General features: G+C 39.4%; 1 protein-coding gene across 1 annotated transcript; it reads left to right on the top strand.

The window, feature by feature from the left end:
* Window positions 1-1,168: 1,168 nt before the first annotated feature.
* On the top strand, window positions 1,169-21,584 carry TUBGCP6 (tubulin gamma complex component 6). Its single transcript, XM_038167571.2, has 26 exons — window positions 1,169-1,305; window positions 1,570-2,383; window positions 3,738-3,901; window positions 5,266-5,476; window positions 5,995-6,168; window positions 7,255-7,376; window positions 7,709-7,784; window positions 8,281-8,390; window positions 9,205-9,296; window positions 9,397-9,536; window positions 10,160-10,309; window positions 10,979-11,060; window positions 11,144-11,232; window positions 11,405-11,520; window positions 12,192-12,330; window positions 12,422-12,538; window positions 12,792-14,106; window positions 14,511-14,566; window positions 14,819-15,005; window positions 15,276-15,444; window positions 16,388-16,529; window positions 17,542-17,736; window positions 18,005-18,137; window positions 18,370-18,583; window positions 19,221-19,420; window positions 21,116-21,584. The coding sequence occupies exons 2-26, from the start codon at window positions 1,631-1,633 to the stop codon at window positions 21,205-21,207; spliced, it is 5,238 nt and encodes a 1,745-aa protein (XP_038023499.1). The 5' UTR covers window positions 1,169-1,305; window positions 1,570-1,630; the 3' UTR covers window positions 21,208-21,584.
* The last annotated feature ends 840 nt before the right edge of the window (window positions 21,585-22,424 follow it).

Below are 22,424 nucleotides of genomic sequence, written 5' to 3'. Positions count from 1 at the left end.
TTTTAGTGAAATATGGAATAAGTTAACCGCCTGGTTGCCCAACTTCCAATGGTGGGAACAAGTGTTCATTGCTCTAATCACATTAGTAGTGTTAGGAATATTTGTGTGCATGTTGTTTAGATGCCTGCTTTGTTTTGTTACTGTAAATAATGAAAGTATCTGATGCAAAAGAATTTGCATGGGAAAAGAAAAGGGGGGATTGATTAAGGAGGTATTGGGGAGGCATTGGGGAGGCAAGGACAATCCCCAGACAAGGACTGTATATCTTGAAACAAGACACTGGAACTCATGATAAGGAAGCGGCAGACGGACAGAGAAACAAACGTAAGGACTATAAATCTCAAAATTGGACATTGGAATTCATTATAAAGATACAACAAACGGAAGAATTGGCAACAACCAGCTCTCGCAATTAAGAAACGTGCCAATTCAGCAGATTCCTGACCAAAGGTGAAAAGTACACTGTGAGGAAGACTCGGGGTCTTCCTCCCAAAGACCCCTGCCCACGTCCCAAAGACCCCTGCCCACAATTCTTGGGAGGCTCTACGCAGGCGCAAGGTGCCAAAAGGCTAATTAGCATGAGAAGCGAGGGAAGGCGGGGATAGGTAATGCATATGTATAGGCGCTTGTAGAATATTGATAGATTGATTGTATAAATTCAAGACTGCTTTCCGCTTTGGGTATGCACGATAGGTGGAGAGATCCCCCGTGCATCCAGCGCTGCAATAAAGAATATACCACTTAAAGGAATTTCGGCTTCGATCTTTGAATCAGGGAATGACCTCAAGTTGCGCCAGGGGAGGTTCAGGTTGGAAATGAGGAGACATTTCTGCTCAGAAAGAGCAGTCAGGCGTTGGGACGGGTGGGGAGGTGGTGGGGTCACTGTCCCTGGGGGTGTTCAAGGAGAGGTTGGCCGTGGTGCTTGGGGACGTGGTTTAGTGGGTGACATTGGTGGTAGGGGGACAGTTGGACCAGGTGATCTTGGAGGACTTTTCCAACCTAAATGATTCTATGATTCCTCCTGGGGGTGCAACCGCCCGGGGGGTCCGGCAGGAGCTGGGAAAGCAGCGCAGAGCCCCCCAAACAACCCCCCTGCGGGGCGGTGGTGGGGCCGCCTCATGGCCGCCCCCTCACTCAGGGTTCCCGCCTCATGGCCGACCCCGCCTCACGGCCGCCTCAGCGCCGCCCCGTCCCGCCTTAGGGCGGCTGCCTGGGCACTGCCGCCTCCCGTCGCATGGCCGTGACGTGCCTTTGACGTCCCGGGGCCGGTGCCGGAGCCGGGAGCCGCGGCGGAGCCCGGCCCAGGTACGGGCGGGGAGCGGGGGCTGCGGGGCTGCTCTCGGCCAAGCGGCCGGGAGGGGATGAGGGAGTGGGGGGGCGAGGGCCTCAGGTGCGCGCCGGGGCCCGCTGTGTTTGTGAAAGCACTCCAGTGATTGTTATTTACAGCTCGTGTCCTAAATGCGAACTGTGTCGGTGTGCTTCTCTCTCGTTGTGTTTCAGTTAAAGCACGCTCGCCAGTTTCTCGTATCTGTGTCACAAACGCCTCCGTTCCCTCCTGATGTTTTCCAGGTCCTCACATGCAACCAGAGCGCCGGCGTCGGGCTCTAGCTGCTGTAGCCTGGCAGTGGGGATGGAAATGGAGAGCATTACGCAGCTCTTCGGCGACCTGTGTGAAGCACACTTGGCCGGTTTGCCGTGGAAGGTCCACCTGGGCAGGCGGAAGATCAGCAAGAGGAGGGCGAAGCAAAATCTGAAGAGGGTCGCGTATAACGCCCTCTTCATGAACCTTTTCCAAGACGAGGCTCGTAAGCTGCAATCCAACGCTTCCAGGCTTCCTGTGAAAAACAAAATTTTGATGCTGTCTTTCAACCTGCGAGTTGGTGGCCTGGGTGCTCAGGCAGACAGACTGGAGAGTCTGGTGGAGGAGCTGGAGACAGCGGACTGCTTACCATTTACCGAGGTTAATTCTGTCTTGGATCTCCTCGTACAGCTTGCTGGGACAGGCCCTCCTCAGCTCGTGCCGCAAAAAAAGGACTATTTCCAAAACAACAAATATGTTGGGAGAAACGTCAAGTATCAGGGTTATGATTATTACGATGTAAGTGTGTTTGAGGCCGATATACAATCTCTAATAACTAGCGAAGAATGTCAGTTCAATGACACGATTCAGAAGACGCTTCAGATAATGGAGGCTGCTCCTGGAACTGGACTCCCTGCCATAGGCTTGTTCTCCCAGAACTATCCTGCTGGTGACAAGTTTGAGAGAGAAACACGTGTCTCGCTCTTCGGCGCTCTTGTCCACAGCCGTACGTATGATATGGACATCAAGTTGGATTTGCCGCCGGTGCCTGACAATGCAGATTTGTCTGGACTTGCAATTAAAGTATGGGATCATTCATTTTGGACTCAGAGTGCATGCATGCTTTCAGTAGGCCATTTTGAAACTGTCTTTTTAAAATACAGGTGGTAATTTCATGTGTGATGGAAACGTGACAGGGTTGGAATTTAAGCTGGAGCATAAAATCATGTGTCTGTAGGCTGTATGACATGAAGCCATCAGCCTTCCCCACCCTAGTAATCTTTTGCTTACATTTTTGCCTGCTTTGTATATTGAACTCCTTTGCCTTGTCTCGTCTGTTACTGTTCAGCCTGACTGCTTAAGCATTCCTGTCGGAATGTATGTGCTTATGTGACCTAACTTCTTGTATTTTCTTCTTGGCTTGTTGAATCCTAAACCATTTTTGTCAGTTACTATATTTCATAAACCTCCAGGGTCCTGCTGTCCTGTGACCTTTTCATTGTGTAGAGTTTCTGCTTTATCGTTTTTTTGTCCATCCTATTCATTTTTGCGACTTCATATTCTCATAGAGGTACTAGATAAATATACTTTCTTTCCCCTTCTTTCTGTTTTTTACTGTGCTGGTAAGATTTTTAGTATTTCTCTTTTTAATCCATGTTTTGTTTGCTCTATTTAACATATGGATAGTGCTTGCAATTCCCTTACCTCAAGGTCTTAACTGAAACTTGAATGCAGACACATTAAAAAAGAAATCCCCTGTGCACATATGGATGCAAATCATCACGGAGGGAAGGCAGAAATTTTTTAATGAGTGCTGTGCTCTTTCCATCAGACTGCAGGGTGTGAGATTTCCTGAAGAACACGCTGTGTTTCTGCGGATGTAATTGTGATCATCTTTTACTAAAACTGGGTACTATTCTGCGCATACAACCGTTGAATTGAGTGGGAGTTGAGGATGTGGCATATAAGTGCTTGAACGCTTGCAGATTTTCTGCATGTGAACAAGCATAAGAGAACAAACTGTGTTCATTATATTGAGCAAAATGTGTGCAAATTTGAAGAATTAGGGCTCTAGTAATCTGTTTAAAAGATATTCTGAGCAGTATTGTTTTATTAGTGTTACATATTATTGAATATCTAAGAGCTCAGATTGTCAATTTTTATAAGCTTACCAAAGGAGTAAATTTTAATGTCACAAGCTTGGTATATTATTTTGATGTCATTGCCATTTTGTGTGTAGGTACTGGTACCTGCAAAAACATAACAAATGAAGGAGTGCTTACAGGAGAAACTTAAAATAGATATAAAGAGGAGGTTGGGCTATGGTTGAGCTACGCTGAGTGTCTTGATCACAAATGATGGCAAAACATCTTTGTTATTAGCATATATTTCTCCAGTAGTATCTTTTCATATACAAAGCTTGAACTCTCTCTGGCAGGTTCCTCAAAGCATAGACCAGTCAGAAGATGAGGGCTTCCAGTCAGCGTCCAACCTGACTCCCGATTCTCAGTCAGAGCCAAGCATGACTCCAGACATCGACCTGTGGGATGCAGTGCTCACCTATGGACCGAGCAAACGAAGATGCTGGGAAAGAATTGGGTAGTACGTGTCTGATGTTATTGGCAAACTTCCTGTGCGTCATATGCAAATGTATGAAGGTGCATTTCATCCTTAATTCCGAATGACTTCAGTAGAGGAATTAAATACACAACAGGAAAATTGTGTATTTAATGGACAGAATTCAATCCATTGCATTAAAGGATTGCAAAAAAACTGAGAGCAAAAAAGGTCATGCAATTTCCACAAGCTAGTTCCTAAATTTCAGCTATTTTATAGGAAGACATAAAATTATCTTTGTCAAAAACACTGAAGGGCTTACAGGAACACCTGCTGATTATGTGAAAGGCAACATTTTCCTAACTAATCTGACTCTATGCACTGTGCAATTTATTTCGTTCTCAAATGATTTCATATTTTCAATTTCTAAAGAGAAATGCCAGTTGTAGAGTGCTAGAAGAATGAACCCCCTATTTCCCAGTGTTGTGTTCCTTTTTCTTTTGTCTGTAACCAAAACAAATCACGGTAACTGATGTCCTGGTGGTGGTGTTAGGCCTGTAGTTCTTTTGACCATTGGATAGAAGATGCATCTCCTGAAAAAATGCTCTAGGTAGTCCCGTTAAAAGCTTCCTAGCTTCCCTAAAAAAATAAATAGATAAAGCAAATATCTTTCTTACATTTCTGATGAACAGTGGTGTGCCTGATACTCGGAGCAATTTGTTCTGTATGTTTTCTGAAATGTTAAGTAATAGTCTAGTGATGCATCTTCTGCAGTGCCATGCTGTGGTTTTTCCACTCTGAGCCCAAGAAGCTCATTTCTGTTCCCTGATTTTTCAAAGCCACTATAGCACACTCTGGCTTTGCTCGGAGTAAAAGACAGTTTTTCTTGTTACCGCTTTGATTTTAAGGATCTTAGAGTCAAGTATAGACGAGATACCTGAAGCTTTCATGTAATAAAAACTATTTGAACTTGGAATTTTTCGAAGAATTGGAAGGAAAATCTGTTGTGGAGAGGATGGTAATTCTCACAGGGAAGAGGTAAAATGTATTCATACAAGTCATTATGGTATTCTGAGCATATTGCTCTCATTTTCCTAATAAGGAAACTGCAGCAGGGAAAGCCACAAACAAAGCTGGAAATTCTCAGGCAAGGTTTCTGTTTCTCAAATGATGTTCAAATTATCTGCCAGTTTCATTGTCTTGAGTTAAGGCTATGGTTTCATTGAGTGCATGACCGTTCCTCTGACAATGTAATATATTACTAGTAACCTTTTCTGTAGTCAGTACACATCACTGGCTGCATAAAATTCTGAAATGCCCTTTTTTAATTAATTAATTTATTTATTTTTAGGAGATATATTTCTTTCTTCTCCTGTAGTCACCTTTTAATGTTTCATTTACTCTGACAGTCCACCTGGGAAAAAAGAAGAACCCTACCTTACTGAGGCTGGGAGAGAAGCTTTTGATAAATTTTACAAACTTCGAGAAGGGGAATTGCAGCTGTTTAGTAACACAGTACTACAGCTTCCACAACTTGTGCTGATGAAAGAACCTGAACTGGTTAAGGATGTCTTGAACGTCCTCATTGGTGTGGTATCTGCCACATTTTCACTCAATCAGGTATGGAAGATTTTTAACTGCACTTCTTAGTTGCATCTCTTTCTTTTTGTAGGTATTTCCTCTTCAAAACATTTATTTCTTTTGAGATCTTGCAATTGTGGATACTGCTAAAAAGTTGAATGTGACCTAACTGCAATAAGGTCATATTTAGATACTGGAATTACTGCAAAAGGCAGAAGATACTTGTCATTCTCAAAGTGAAAATAGATTTATGAATTATTGAAATTAGAAGCATAAATAGTTTTGTAGATTGGGTTTTCATTAAGAAATGGGATAAGGAGTCTTATTCTGTATATCTGAAAATATTCATGCTCTTAAAATTTTTGCTACGATTTAATATGCTTATCACATTGTCCTAGATATGTACTCTGAGTCACCAGAGTATCTAAACTGAAAATGTGTCTGCATACATCCATATTTAGGTATGTTAATGTTTGCTATTTTAAATCAGAATACAGCTGTGAAATATTTGAAGCTGTTTTTTTTTTTTATTAGTATTTCTCCTCGTTTCCTTTTAGGCAGCCCAGACATTTGTGATAAAGGAGGGAGTCTACGTATCTGGAACGTCTCCGGAGACGATGCACAACCTGCTCTCGGAAGTTGCAGAATATGGGACCTATTACACGCGGCTAAGTCGTTTCTCCCTTCAGCCAGTCCTGGATTCTTCATACAACAAAGGGCTTGTGTTTCAGGTAGCACAGTTGTCTTAAATCATTGAGATTTAATGGGCCACTTATTTTAGGTTGAGAAGGCAGTGTTGATTTCACATCAGGCTGGAATTTCTGCTTTCTGCAAAACTGTAAAGCATTTTCATTACAAGTATTTCTATTTATTCATCCCAGGTCAGGAATGGGTAGTGCCATTGTGAAGCTCTGTTAAAATCAGAGATGTGGGCACTTAGGGTTTGCCTGCACTGAAACAACAGATAAAAGGCTTCACTACTTTTAGTACAATTTGTTTACTCATGTTATTTTGTTGAGATCTAAAGGAATATAATTTTTTAGACATTTTAGAAACATTTATACATTAAAACATATAAACTTAAAATACAATAGCTTTCTTAATACAGTATGTGTGTGTATATATGTAATATATATCATATTCATACTTTGAAAGTGAAATAGAGAAACATGGTATTTAATAGCTTTAATTGCTTTTTCTCAGTTCAGAATTATTAAGTGCAAATTTTCCTCGTAAAACCTCTGTATCTTATGCTGAGCTGGATGTACACTGTGTGATACCAATTGAATTTGTTTCTTTCTAAGGCAGGGAATTCATCTAGGATTAGTTATGAAAATGTATGCCTTCTTCATACTTGATTTGCAGTTATGCTAATAGAAATTGAATTAAAAAATCATATTCAATTCCTAATCATGCTAGAAAGAGTTAGACATTTTAGAAGAGTTTTTTCCATTATCCAGTCTAAGCATGGAAGTAAGGAAACACGTTTCCCTAGGCTCACCGTAGAGCTGTTAGAGAATGGGAAGCTCTTCAAAAGGGCAATTCTGAGAAGATGAACCAAGAGGCTCTATTGTGCTGTGCCTGGGTACAGTACATCTGTGCACTGGATGTAGAACGAGTATAAAGGAGTCGTCTGGCTAGTCTGAGTGTCTTAAGTTGTGTGGACTCTTTCTTTTGTATACAAGTCCCTCTCACCTTCACACACAAAGTATTTTATTGAAGGTTTGTTTTTCTGCTGCTACAATTGAAGGGAGATGAAAGTAGATTGTGACCAACTTTAACAGTGAGACTTTGTAAACATTTTCTATTGATACTAGGCTTTCACAAGTGGTCTGAGAAAGTATCTTCAATATTACCGAGCCTGTGTTTTGTCAACGCCTCCTACTTTGAGTCTTCTGACAATCAGCTTTCTCTTCAGAAAATTAGGTCGTCAGTTGAGGTAAGAGAATAACATTAAATATTTAAGCTTTTCATAGAAGAAAAAATATAATCTATTCTTTCTTGCATACTGTAAGAGACAATATTAGACAGACATTCTTACATAGTCTTTCAGTATTTTTCCTGCATTTTCACAGGAAGACTTCTTTATATCCCTGAATGTTCTAGGAAAAACATGTAAAGTCTTGCATTTGATTTCTTTGTTATCCCTTTTATCATTCAGATGAAACCATAGGGTTTTTGTATGATACTCAGCTATAGCAAAGTTCACATCACTGTGATCTCAGAGTCTTCTGACTGAATTTCTTATATATGCCTTGATGTTTTTTATAGATATCTAGCTGAACTTTGTGGCATAGGAACAACAACACTGGGGATCAGTGGCGGAGCTGGTTCTTCATTTCCTACGGTAATCATTGATCTGATATTTTTATGTTTTGTTCTGGTTACACTAATGACAATATTTTTCAATAGGTAGGATTTTACATAAAATACTTTTACTCTACCAAAGATATGATCATGTGCCTGTAGTTAGAATGTTGGGGTCTTTTCTCCAGTATTTAAAAAAATTGGAATTTTGTCCTTTATTGTCAAATCCTGAAGTAAAGAAAGGACCATAAATAATCTTCAGAGTGCATTTAATTTCATCCTAAAGGAGATGTTTGTAGCAAAACAAATTAATCCAACTCTATAGTCAGTGGAGAGAAACAGGTATGTTTGAAGTGACAATGGGTTAGCTAGCTCAGATAAAGTCATCATAACTGCAGTTATGATCTAAAGTAAGGTGAATCCAGACTTCTCTGTCTAGTCAAACAGATCTAAAGGTTCAATTCATCAATCTTTTGCTATTAAAGTTGTAGTGGAATCTGTCATCTAATATTAGAATACTTTTTTTCTTCTTTTAGGGTGTGAAATTGCTTTCGTATCTGTACAAAGAGGCTCTCAACAACTGTAGCAATGAGCATTATCCAGTTCTTCTGTCTCTGTTGAAGACGAGTTGTGAACCATACACAAGGTACGTCCACGCTGTTCTGTGCATAATTGTGTTTAAGAACAATTTTAAATTGCAGTATGGTCAGCAACTCTGCTAACCGTTAACAACTGCTCTTAACATTTTCAGATAAAATATAAAATATGACTGTATCTGCTAAATACATATTCAGGTCAATTCATTTTGCTGAATGCTTCTTTCCCTCTCTTTTCCAGCTCAGTAACAACATATGGGTTTTATGTAAAATGCTGAAATTGGCAAATGATGCATTTTTCTTGGTGTTTTGCAAACTAGGAAAGCTCATGGTTATTTCCATTGTGTTTATGAGCTTTTCAGTAAGCACAAAAATAATACTTATAAAAAATAATATATAATATATAATATATATATAATATATAAGGGGTTTTATACCCTTTCAGGGTTTTTATACCCTTTCAGTTTCTTCCCACAACATCTCTTTAAAATAAGTCTGTCCTGCTTCTCACTCTCTCTGTACTCTTTTGATGAGACTGAAATGTGTGTCACCGATGTGACTGGAGCCTTTTAATATATACTTGATAAATTTATATACAGGAATAATTAGGGCAGTGTTCTTTGATCTTAACTAATTATCAGTGAAATATTCTATATCAAGGTGGTTTCTTTTAAGAAAAATGTGTACACACAGTCCTGTATATATCTTTAAATATCAGTTTGACAGCACTTAATTGCTTGTTTTTATCCTGTCTATAGCTTGTGTGCTTTGATGTTTTAAAGAATACACTAATTATATGGTTGTAATAAAGATGAGAAGGCAAGAGGATTGATTTTCAATATTGTTTAATTATATTTCTTTTAGATTTATCTATGATTGGGTATACAGCGGTGTATTCCGAGACGTTTATGGAGAATTCATGATTCAGGTGAATGAGGATTATCTTTGTTTCAGAGGTATGGTATGCATACAGAACATTTCTAATGTACACAATTTTTAAATACATATATACACAATGTACACAATTATTAAATATATACATATATTTATATGCAGATAAACATTACTGGACTCATGGTTATGTCTTGATTTCAAAAGAAGTAGAAGATTGTGTCCCCGTATTTCTTAAACATATTGCCAATGATGTATACATATGTGGGAAAACCATAAACTTGCTGAAATTGTGTTGTCCTAGGGTAAGTATTGGTTTAGTTCTTTCCTATCATATTGAAACAATCACGTCTCTTTAGAGTACTTTTGCTGTGTTTTTAGCAAGGCTACTGCTTTATTGGCAACTGGTATTGCTTAAGCAAGAGGTTGATCCATGAAAGTCAATTATTTGGTCTCAAGTATTTGTGAGCTGATTATCCACTCTGCTTGCTAATATCTGAAGTGCAGAAATGCACATTTTTAACAACATCAGATTTATCATATATAATGCACAGGCTAGATTTCTAATTTTCCATTGTATTGAAAGCAGGAGTGATGTAGGCTTCCAAGCAAGTGCCTTCCATTTTTCACTCAAGATACCTTAGTTACTAGGTCTTGACTCAGTTCTGCATAGTTCATGTATTTCAGCTCTACTACTGCCTTTCCAAAAAGAGCTTAAATACTTGTTTATTTGTGTTTTGCAGAACAAGTTTTGTACTTGGTAAGAAGAACACGTTAAAGTTACTTTTTGTCTTCACTCTTTTCTGGGCATGTGCACCAGAGAAACAACCACAGAGGTGTCTGAAGAAAAATTGTAATATGAGCTTATAATCTAATATTTTACAATTTTAAAAATATATTTAAAAGTAAATTTCTCTTTATTTTTCAGCATTATATATGTTGGTCAGATATACCTGTTCCCCGAATTTCAGTTATTTTTTCACTTGAGGAGCTGAAAGAAATAGAGAGAGATTGTGCGGTGTATGTAGGTCGAATGGAAAGAATTGCCCGATACAGTTCCATAAGCAAGGAGGAAAAGGTAAATGAATGATAAAATAAAGGCCTCATTGTTGGCATTTCTTTTCTTGAATACTCATTCTTCGTTTTATGTTGTAACTTTGAAAGGATTTATATTATGGTCATAATTTTCTCATTTGCCAATTGCTGTTTGAACTGTTAGTGCAGCAGTAGTCTTCGAAGACAACGTATAAAACATGAGGCAGTGTGTTGTTATTTCTCAGCATTTTCGTATTTTCAAGGAGATTTGGACTTCCATCTTAGTTCTTTGCAGCAAGAGATTTGCCTTGCTGCTGAAAAGCACTGAAAAATACTGTTAGGTTCTAATTTAACAAATGCAACAAGCCAATTAGTATTCAGATAATACTCTTTTTATAATTTGCACAGCTAATCATTTTGTCAGAACACTTTTAGTTCTGTCTTTCATATTGCATCAATGTGTATGTATACTGGATTGGTTTGGTTTGATGTAAGGTCTAGAGATTAATAAGCTTTCAGTAATAGTTTTAACTGATTATATACTTTCATTTTAATTAATTGCTGGATTCATATTTGGGTACTGTAATCATGGATTAATTTTAAAGTGTGCTTCTGTCTAAGTGGTGGTGTATTTCCAAGTCTCAAATAATAGAAATATTTCTACCTGTTGACTTTTTTTCTGATTGGTTGATTTATTTTTATTTTCTTTTAGGATTTGCGCATGGAAATTGCCAAACAAGAGTTAATTGTTCATGCTCGAGAAAGTGCTAGCAAAGTACTAAAAGCCATTAATGGTAAGCTGTGATGGAGCTTCATGTGTTCATGTGTCCTAGTGGGTTTGTTGATGTAAAATAACTGCATCTCTATTGAAATACAGATCGGCAAGTATCAGAACGAATGGCTTTGGATGCAAAGAAACGCGAACAGTTTCAGAAGTTGAAGGAGCAATTTGCAAAAGACCAGGAGGTATTTCTAAAGGCTAAGTGAATTTCTTAGACAAATCACTGAAAGGTTATTTTGAATTACAGTATTGAGGTTGAATGGATAGCTCATAAGGTGCAAATAAGAACTTTGTGCAGATGCATACATCACAGCTGGTACTGAGAGTGGCTTTTAAAGGTTTTAAATATTTATGCAGCGTCGCCTTGCAATAAAACAAGAGGAGATTGATGATGATTTCAGCTATGCCCGAGAGCTCAGAGAGAGAGAAAGAAGACTGAAAGCTTTAGAAGAAGAACTAGAAAAAAAAGCAAGGTAAATGTATCTTACTGGCCTTCCCAAGCTCAGATACTCAGAAATTGTCATGAAGACCTCAGAAAAAAATACTTTATTTTGCAATTTATGGCATTAACCATTCCCAGACATTCCCAGACATTGCTCTAAAAGGGTAATGTTTGTAGTTAAAAGACAGATGCAGGATTTTTTGTGATCTATGAGCAAGTTTGTGATTTAGTATAGTTTAGCAGTTCAGTGTTTTGAGACCCACTGATTTGTGCCAATCCTGTCCAGTCTGTTTTTTGTTACGAGGTTAAAGAGAAATGTTAGCTACATCTTAGAATTAAAAGCTGAGCCCACAGCAAAAGTGGTCACATGTATGTCTCAGATCGGAAGTAAAAAGCAGAGGAGTTTACACTGATAATTAATTATTTGGTTTGCTTTTGTTGTACATCTAGTTGTATTTCATTTTATACTGTTAGATCTAAAAATACTTACAAAATACTTACAAAAATGAATGACAAACTAGCATAGCTGTAGGAACACAAATATGCTAAGAATACAGTCCTGTTTTTTTACTGTTAAAGCCTCTGTTTTTTACTGTTAAAAATTTAATTCTCAGTTCTGAAGTTCAAAAAGGGCTTATACTTCAGAAGGGAAGAGGAAAATCAGTTTGTGGAAATCTGTAACTTTATTTTTCTTTCATTTAGGCAAGAATTGATTGACCATTATAGCAAACTTTCTGATGATGCAGCCCGTAGGGAACAAAGAGCTTTATGGAAGATCCAGCGACACAAGTTGGAAACAGCCCGTATTAAGTTTCTGTTGGAAGATCAAAAACGCATTGAGGTATTTTCTGAAAAGATTTAAAGAAATGTTCTGTAGAAAATCTAGTACTTGGTACATTGAAAGACTTCTGTTTTGTCGTTTTTACTTACAGGAAATGCTTGAAAAACTTCCAGATGGAAACTACAGGAGAAAATTAGATATTATTCCTTATAAGCAGTGCCAGTTGGCTTTAGATAGAAACACCGTTGTGGAAGATCCATGTTCACAAGTGAGTTTATTTGCTTACATAAACCCCAGGTAGGTGTGCCGGGTTTCCCTCGGGGAGTTCATTTCATAGTTCAGTTCCGTTCAGTAAACAGAAGGTTCATTATAGCAGCAGGGTGAGTGAGTAGTCACCACAGTATTTGTAATACTTGTAAAAATTTGGAAAACTTAAAATCTTACATGTAATAAAGTGGTACCCTAATAAGTAGCTTGATTATGTGGTTAGCCATACAGTGAAATAATCATTTCTCTTTCAGGTATCATCTGTGAAACCTCTGCATCCTAATGAGCCAGCTGACAGAAAAGACTCTGAGCCTGGACTGGAATATGTTACTTCTACTGACAAAGCATTGACTGTGCCACAGGTGACAAGTAATAATGCTGGTCAGCATTTTCAGCCTAAAGCTGAAGGGTCTGAAAGCAATCCCCAAAGTTCAGAGCAAGCATGCAGCCCTCTATACGGTGCTGATTCCTCACCCGAATCCAATGTGAATATAGAAGATTTCTTATCAAAGCCACAAGATGAACAACCCATTGCCATTAGCGTGCAAGGATCCTTGCTAGATGAGGCATTTCGAAATATTAACTCGGATCTCTCGGAGACTTCTCAGTTAAATGAAAATCCGCCTGTCTTGAGCAGAGCGCTGGAAGGAGAAGGCAATACACCAGCCCATCAGCAAAACGAGTATGATTTTAACACAGTTCTCAGGCCATCTGCTGCTTGGCAGGGACACATTAGAATTGGAGAAAATGCGTTTGATGTGGAGTATAGAAGGCCTCGGTGGAATATCCACGGACATGCATCTGATGCCAACATTGGAGTGGGAGAATATGTGCCTCAGGTGGACACTTACCAGCCACGTTCAAATCCTTACGGGCATGCTTCCGACTCCCACATAAAAATCAGCAGCTACACTCCTGAAGTTGAGTCTACCCGACCCCGGTGGAATATTCATGGGCATGTTTCTGAAGCTCATATTAAAATTGGGGAATATGCTTCAGAGGTAGAGCTCTCGAGACCTAGGTGGAGCATTCACGGACATGCTTCGGAAGCCAATATTAAGATCGGCGAGTATGTGTCAAATGTAGCTCCCGCAAGGCCTCGGTGGAACATCCACGGCCATGCATCTGATGCCAATATTAAGATCGGTGAAAACGTGTCAGAGGTTGTCTCAGCCAGACCTCGCTGGAACATCCATGGGCACGCCTCACAGTCACACATCAAAATTGGAGAGCTGGTTTCAGACACAGAGCCTTCGAAATCTCGTTGGAGCCCGTTCGGTCATGCATCCCAGTCAAGTATCCAGATAGGGCAGTGGGCTCCATCTACAGAAGATGATCCAATACCTCACCGTAAACCCATTTCTGGCCCTTCATCTGACTCAACAGTTCAGCTGCTTCTGTACAATGAAGAATTATCTCCTGCTGAAGCAAGTAGAAAGGAAGGAAAAACATCACAAGTTAAGGAAAAGATTTCACCACAGTCACAGTCATCTGACAGTGGTCCAGTCTTTCCTGATGCTAGTACTGATGATGACAAAAAAGAATGTACACCAGAAGAGAAACAAGAAGGTAAAATAAAATTACATTTATTCAGTCAGCACTTAAGAGGTTTTAAAAGTCAGTGTTCATGTTCAAAATGTGTACTTATTTCTGAATTCCTTGTGTATGTTTTTAGATGCTATTAGAATTCGGAGGCAAGAATTTAACTTGGTCTTGTCTCCTGTATAAAAGAAACAGAGAAATAAGAATAATTTTTAAAAAGGGCCCGAAACTTTGTGAAACAGGACCTCATGTGATCCTGGGTGGAGAACATGCACAAAGCTGCCTGGGTGTGACTATGGAGAGGGACTGTTACTGGGGTGGCTGGTTATGTGACAAATTAGAGGAATTTTGAGCAACTTTGGGAGCAGATCTGAAGCATGAACTAAGTACTGTAAGCAGGTCTGAGTAATTTTCTTTATTTGTAATTACAGTAATTGCAGATGGGGTCAGCAAGGACCCTTCTCCAGATTCCACACAGAGCGTACAGGTAAGAAACAAACTAGGAGTGCAGAAGGCTTCCTGTTCCTAGTGGTCTGGTAGTTAAGGTAGTAAATCGGTCTAAATTTATTAATCATTGTAATACTGTAGTGGTTTTGTACATCAAAAAACTATAGGCAGGTAAGCTCTCTGATTTTCAAACAGAACAACTAGTCAATTAACTGTGAGAACAAATGAAGTGTGAACAGACAAAACCAGCAGCTCTCCTAAGAGTTATTTTTGTATTTTTTTTTTCTTTTAGGCAGAAGAACCCGAAAAAGCAGTTCCACAGGATACTGGGCCTCAAGAAACTGTACTTTCTGAACCTAGTGCTCCCGAAACTAAGGATGAGGAAGAGGAAGATACATGGAAGAAAGAACAAGCTTATTTGAAAGCCTTATCGGATCAGTACTGTATTGAAAAATACCAAGATAGTTACGATTTGATGTGTGAGTAGAACTCATGGAATAGTAGATCAAGAGGAAGATGTAGTAAACTTGAGCAAGAAAGCTGAGTGACAGAAGCACTACCTGAATTTCCAGTAAATTATCAATATTATGAACTGCACCTAAACAATTTGTTTCTAGCACAAAGATGAGAAATACTTGTTGACACATTCTGATTTTCTAATGCGGAGGGGTTTGTGGAGATTAATAGAAACAGATCATCACATCACTTAAGTATAACAACTTACAATGTCTGTATGTTTTTAAATTTAGCAGAACTACCAGTTTCCCATCTCCTGCATCATGTGATACCAAGATCATACACTTTTCCTGTGGACCCCATGGTGCAGTCAGCAACAGATGAAACGGCTGTACAGCTGAGTGAGCTCCTGTCCCTGCCAGTGCTGATGAAACGTTCTATTACTGCTCCCCTTGTCTCTCAGTGAGTACCTGTTAGAAATAGGGAATCCATTTTACACTGATTAATTCTTCACACTTCATCAAGTATTCTTCATTAGTGCTGTTCTGAGACTAGAGTTGCACACAGAAGTGTTTTCCTAAATTTTCTCTTTGGTCCCAGAAGTGGTCCAGTGGATGTCCATTACTGACTAAAAAGTTCAGATTTACATTATAAATAGTAACATAAATATATATTTTTAATAGTAAATGAAAAAATTGAAGGTCTGTTTTGACATACAAAGGCTTAGAGGGGAAGAGCTTGCTATCAGAATGCTGGATTTTGCAGCAGTTTGCATTGCAGTGTATTATTTATAAGGTTTGTGCTTTCCTGGGTAGGTGAAAGATGAGGAAACAAAAGGAAATTGTTTATGCAAAAGCTTGTGCATATTGAGCAGGATATTTTTATGTTTCTATGGGAACTCCATTGTCTTCAAGGCTGTTTTGAAGTTTAATAGAAGCTGTTCTTGTTCTGCTGGTATATAAAAGGAAGCCACACGTGTTGGACCATCTTATTAATATATCTAGTGGTATATTAGTTCTACATAGAAAGGTCTAATTCACCCACTTAGTTTTAAACAACCATTTTGGCTATAAGAGGTACGTGTATACAGGTGAATGTTTTCCGCAAAGCAGAGTACGTTAAGTCCAAGCTGTGTGCTGGCAGAATTAGCCTGTCCCTGGTAAGCAGGTTACATTATTTAAAGTTTAAACCCCATCTTCTGAAGTGGCAGGTTCTAATTCCGGCATATTCTGGACGAAGATTTTTGATCATAAGCTTTGTTTTGTTCTCTTTTGCTTATGTGAATGTCATCCTGTCTTGGATATCAAAGCACTGGAGTGTTAACCTGAAGTAGCCACAGCTGAATGTTAACAGTAAGGAGGAGGTCCTTGTAAGAATAATACCTTTTCTGTGTTTTCATTCTTAGTGTTTCTCTTGTGAATAAAGCAATAGTTGATTACTACTTTGTGGAGCTGAACGTAGAGAAGCATTTTGAAGCACTGAGACATTTTTTATTAATGGAAGATGGAGAGTTTGCTCAGTCACTCAGCGACCTGTTGTTTGAGAAGGTATTTGCTGTGTCTTCTTAACCTTTGTTTTTTGGTTGTCTGTTTTAGCTTGTCTCCTCTGGATTCATTTGGCTGGGAGTAAGAGAATGGTGTGAATTACAATCCTAGCTTGTGCCTCTTAAGCTCGTAAGGACTGAGGCAAAAGGTCTTTGCTCAGATCCTAAGGAAGAGAGTAATATTTCCTATTGCTAATCCCAGAAGTACAGAGTATTTGGCACACTGAGAGTAATGATTTCTAACTGTGACAGACCAACAGTTATGGAAGGAAATTTCACTCTTTCCTCTGAGAACTGCTGCATTATTGCTCTGCTTACTCCTATCTGCTGGCAGCAAAGCTGGAAGAGCCTGTTGCAACTTGCTTGAGATCCAGTGCAAAGGCCTGTGCTGTAAAATGCCAACTCTTGCTCCAAATATCCTATAGAGCAGAGGGAAGGATATTGAAGAGAGTGCTGGGCTCTCTGATGAGGCTGCATTCTTGTGACTTACCCCTGTGTTCAGGGGAAGGCAGCAAGGTAGGAGGGATAGGCAGGGTTAATTTATCTGATTGTCAGTCAGATACGTGCCTGTGTCCCAGGATACGTACACATATCCTTTTCCCAGCTAGGGGAAGCACTCTGGGGCTTAGACTCTCTGAACAGCTTGAGTTGTGTGCCTCTGAGGGTGCTAAGTCAGAGAGATGTGCAGGCTGGAGTCAGGCTGGGGCTTTCAGGCCCACCGAAGCCCAAAGGCTGCATTCCCTGCAGCAGGAAAGCTTCGCAGCTCCCGAACCACAGCACACTGCAGTCCGGCATGTCAAAACGAAATCAGTGCAGGTATGGGATTGCCTTGATGCTGCGGACAGAAATAGTTCCAAATTTTCTTCAGTAAGTTGCTTGTGTATCCCTACTGCAGAAGTAGGACCTTCTAGTCTGAATGGTGGGGCAAGGAGGGCAGTCACCACTTTAATTCACCTGTGTTCAACAGCCATCACTCTTTATTAACACTGTATAATTAGGATTTCTTCTTCCCATAGCTTGGATCGGGGCAAACACCTGGTGAACTGCTGAATCCACTGGTTCTTAATTCTATCCTGAATAAAGCGTTACAGTACAGTCTTCATGGTGACACCCAGCTTGCTTCCAATCTTTCTTTTGCCCTCAAGTACCTTCCTGAAGTGTTCAAGCCTAACGCGCCCGATGCTCTGAGTTGCTTAGAGCTCAGATACAAGGTAAGAAAATGTGTAGAAAGCAGTAGTACTGCAGTGATACCATGGTTCTTAGGCACTGTGGTTGAATATGTTCTTACTAATGGAGTACCTTTAAGAACGGAGTCAAAACTTGTGTAATTGGAATTACAGGATTTACCTATCCTGGCCATTGCATTACATTAATAGACATGTATTAATTTATATGTCTCTGAAGTACTTGCATCTGAAATATTCTAATAATTTCTAGCACAGAAATGCGTTACGATCAGCACTCGGTTATTTCTTTTAGGTTGACTGGCCTCTGAATATTGTCATAACGGAGAGCTGCATGAATAAATACAACAAGATCTTCTCCTTTTTGCTTCAGTTGAAGCACATGGTGTGGACTCTCAAGGATGTTTGGTTTCACCTAAAACGCACTGGTAAGTATAACAAGTGCTGTTTAAAATGCTTTTAGCACTCTGTTCTTGACAATTGATGATAAACATGATTTAAAACAGTCATGTCAGGCTCCAGAAGTCACAAGTTAATAAAGAAACTTCCTTGGCATTTTAAGCAGGCTCTACTAATAGAAACGTTCATTCTTTTAAGAATCATGAGCTTAGACAGTCTCAGTGGGTCCTGAAGATAATATATTTCTGTTTTTATTTTCAGCTCTAGTGAGTCGCACATCAAACTCCGTTCAGTTTCGACAGCTCCAGCTGTATAAACACGAAATGCAGCACTTTGTGAAAGTTATTCAAGGTTACATTGCTAATCAGATTCTTCACGTTACGTGGTGTGAATTTGGAAACAAACTGTCTTCTGTTGGCAACTTGGAAGAAATTCACAGAACACATGCTGAATACCTCAACAAAGCAATCTTCAGGCAAGCGAGCACGCTTATTTTTACTTCAAATATTTAAGTAAATGGAGCTGCCAGTCTACCCATCTGTTTGGCCTAGCGTATGTGTGCAAAATTGGCTTCTGACTATAAAGACTACTAAGTCTTTGTATAAGTAGTCTTCATATATAAAAGTGACTGGAGTAGAAGCCTTCTTATGAAGGGAAATAAACATCATGGCACATAACAAGATCCATACGTTGATGCTTTTCCTCAGCTACCCATCCTTAGTCCCCCAGACTCCTTGGAGCTGTCTCCAGCTCCTGTTCACCCTGTTGCTGTAAGCCTCAAGTCCACCCAGGTTGGGCAGCTCTAATCTGAAGACTAAGGCACGCTTGCCACAATTGTTTTTTCTCACCCCCGTCCTTGTCATGTGCAAATGTGCAAGTCATTCTAGAAATCACATACAAAAGTGCAAGTACCAGTTTCTTGGAATAGCAAGCAAACTATGTTAGGTTTAGGCCCTTTTTAAAATCACTGTTGCAGTTGGCTGCAGACTTGGCGGATTTATACATTTTTAAAGCAACTAAAGAGGCAACGTAAAGGATTGTCACCCCGTTTTTTTCTTCCTGTGGCCCATAAATGATGTCAACTACATTTAACATTGTTTTTGTTTTGTTAGAGGTCTGTTGACTGAGAAGGCTGCCCCTGTGATGAACATTATACATAGCATCTTCAGCCTCATTCTGAAGTTCCGCAGCCAGCTGATCTCTCAGTCGTGGAGCTTTGATGCTGGGAAGCAGATGGCTGTTCATCCCAACTTCGGTTTGATGCAGCAGTCATACAATACCTTCAAGTATTATTCCCACTTCTTATTCAAAGGTAAGAAACTGCGTAACTTCTGGGGCAAAGATAGAAGAAAACAGCCAACTGAAAAAATATTATAAAGAGCTTTTGGAAGTACGGTGCATATAGTAGGAAGATGTGTGTACTTACTGTGTGTTAGAAAATGTAGTTCCCAAATGAAAGCTGTGTTACCTGCAAAGGTCTGCATATCCATCAATTAAAATGTCCACGCAAGGAGTCTAACAGATATCCCCAAACTGACCATAGCTCTTTGCTAATTTGCAAATAAAGATTTACTGCTTAGCTCTCTCTATATATGCTTACCTTTCTCTTTTCTCTGGAATTGACTTCCGGAACTTTTTATTGGCAGCCATGAGAGGTAGTTATAAGTAAAATTACTTCTAAGCTTTATCTGTCTGCATCAGCTGATATTACTGTTGTTAGGAGATCTGAAAATTCTGACTCCCATGTTAGGCTAAGGCTCAGAGAGCCTCCTGGCAGTATTTGAAGCTTATATCCGATGCTCCAGGCAAGTATTTTTCAACAGCACAGGTCATTTGCCAAATGCTTTGTCCTTTAACATGATAAAATTTCTTCTTGCTATCAGCTTAGTCTATAATATGAGGAAACGGTTGATGCATCTTTCCATTTGTCTTTCAGGCCTTGCTTATGTTTTTAGATGTTACGTGTCCTTCCCCTGAGTACAAAGGTAGTTCACAGGGTTTGGTTTCTTTTAGAAACCCCTTAGTTCCTGGAGGAAGTGGAATGTTTCCTTAGTTCTCTTTTTCTAGAATATTTTCAAGTCAGGTTATATTCTTCAGGAAATGAGCTGCCCTTCTTATTCTTTAAGGGTGTCCAAAAATGGTGTCAAAGGACCAAAAACAGATATTTCAGGATGAGTTAGAATGGCTGCTTCCAAATTCGACAGGAAGTCAGAACACCTCTGGGAGCCACCTAAGCCCATACTACGAGATCTATGGTTGCTTCACGGACAGAGATTAATAAAGCGTCCTGTAAGGAAACCTGCTGAGTGACCCAGTTCTTTACACCCTCTTTATTTAGCACTACAAAACAAACGTGTGCTTGTTCATCTACACTTGTTCTTCCGATCACCGTGTATTGTAGTGCGCTCTCTTTCACAATGCATCAATCCAGTATCCATTGAAAGCCAATACAAAGTAGTCTGGACTTCAATGGCGTTGGTGCAGGCCCTAACTTCTAACTCTACACCTTCCCTTCTTCCTTGCATGCTACTGCTGCTTGCTGATTCCCTTTCTATTAGTGCATGGGATGTTTATGAGCTCAGGAAGTTCCAGTTGCCTCCTTTGCTTTGTTACTAATGATGTTTAGAGCAGTCAGTTCGTTTATTCATAGAGCTTGAGCAATTTGTCCGGAGAATTTGTTTGATATCCTCTCTCACAATGGACCTTGCCTAAGAAAACCTCAGCAGAACGCCTCTCCCAGAGTTCACCACAGGACCTAAACATGCTTCCTGTTCAGCTGATACTATGATAGGAACATACCATCTTGTTGTAAAAGCAACTTGGAGAAAGCATATTCTTTACTGGGATAATACAGTTTCACTTAAAATTACACGTGTAGCCATTGTCCTTAGATTTCAACAGCAGGCTGGTTTTTTTTGTTTGTTTTCCTTAAACAAAAATGCAGAGATACTGGCTGACATTAGAATATTAATCTTATTTGAAACTTTTTATTTTTTTCTTCTTCCAGTGGTAACAAAGCTTGTAAATAGAGGATACCAGCCACATTTGGAGGACTTTCTACTGCGAATCAACTTTAATAACTACTACAAAGATAACTGAGACCTTCAGAGTAAGGATCACTGATAGCATGGTAAAGCCAAAACAGATAAACCTATATGCTTATAACTTATAGAAGCTTATGTAAATGCCATGCAAGAGGCATTTTTCTCCAGTGAAATAACCCATCATCTAATAGCTTGAAGAATATCAGCACCACATGCAGAGAACAATGTGTCTTAAAATTTGTAACACCTTCCAGTTGCTTGATCTGCTGAGAATTGATGTTGTCATTATTGCAAAGAGAAGATGAGTGCCAAGTCTTAACAGGGGAGAGAGTGTAGAACTGTACATCTGTGAATGTGTAAATGTTGTATTTTCAGTGTTGTTATTTCCTCCAATGTAAATACATCTATGTGAAATAAAATATACTTTCTACATTTTTTTAGACCAGTATGAGGTACAATCGTTCAGACAATCTATTTGATGTGTTTTATTTACACACTGATCTTACTTCTCAGGCTAAAGATGGTAATTAGTTTCTTGAAGGCTGGTAGTTACAGTGGAAGAAGGGGCCTTGATAAAACGCAGTAAGATCTGCTCACTAGGAGCTTGGTAGTTGGATCACTCATGCCCAACTTACTTTCCTTACTCCTCATTTAAGCTATGCATCTTATTTTGCACTGATTATGTAAAAGAGCTAGAATAGAAATTCAGCATCACTAACCTGAAACAAAACTCTAGCTGCTGCTCCCAGCTGCAGGATCACATTTCACTTTTTTCATAATTTTTCTGCTCCTTGTTTGCTTTCTATTTTTCCTTTTAACATTGGCAGAAGTGATGATTGAATGTTTAACTTCATGGTATGACAGTGGTGTAGAGAGGCAGTCCACCTGGAACTTTTCAGGTTTGAAATATGTTGATTTTGAGATTATGAGGTCACAATTGCTTAAAGATTCATCAGAATATCAGTTTCTGATTAGTGGTCGCTTAAAGTTACAGACACAGCCACCATACCAGTACTATGGAATATCGAATACAATATATTTTATGTGTATACAATTTTGCATGTAGCTTTTTCTTTCTGAAATATAAACCAGGTTGCTCCAAGCCCCATCGAGCCTGGCCTTGAACACCTCCAGTGATGGGGCATCCACAACTTCTCTGGGCAGCCTGTGCCAGTGCCTCACCGCCCTCTGAGTGAAGAATTTCTTCCAAATATCTAGTCTAAATCTACTCCCTTTTAGTTTAAAGCCCTTCCCCCTTGCTACACTCCCTGA

Source organism: Anas platyrhynchos, chromosome 1 (genome assembly GCF_047663525.1).
Source record: "Anas platyrhynchos isolate ZD024472 breed Pekin duck chromosome 1, IASCAAS_PekinDuck_T2T, whole genome shotgun sequence".
In the NCBI taxonomy this organism is placed as follows: domain Eukaryota; kingdom Metazoa; phylum Chordata; class Aves; order Anseriformes; family Anatidae; genus Anas; species Anas platyrhynchos.
The sequence above is the reverse complement of the archived record's forward strand: the minus strand, read 5'-3'. Positions and strand labels throughout refer to the sequence as shown.

Bases quoted from the DNA above. Each gene is read 5' to 3' on its own strand.
- TUBGCP6 (XM_038167571.2), top strand. From the start codon at position 1,631: ATGGAAATGGAGAGCATTACGCAGCTCTTCGGCGACCTGTGTGAAGCA. The intron at 6,169-7,254 runs GTAGCACAGTTG...TATTGATACTAG, and splicing joins ACAAAGGGCTTGTGTTTCAG to GCTTTCACAAGTGGTCTGAG. The intron at 9,297-9,396 runs GTATGGTATGCA...ATTTATATGCAG, and splicing joins GGATTATCTTTGTTTCAGAG to ATAAACATTACTGGACTCAT.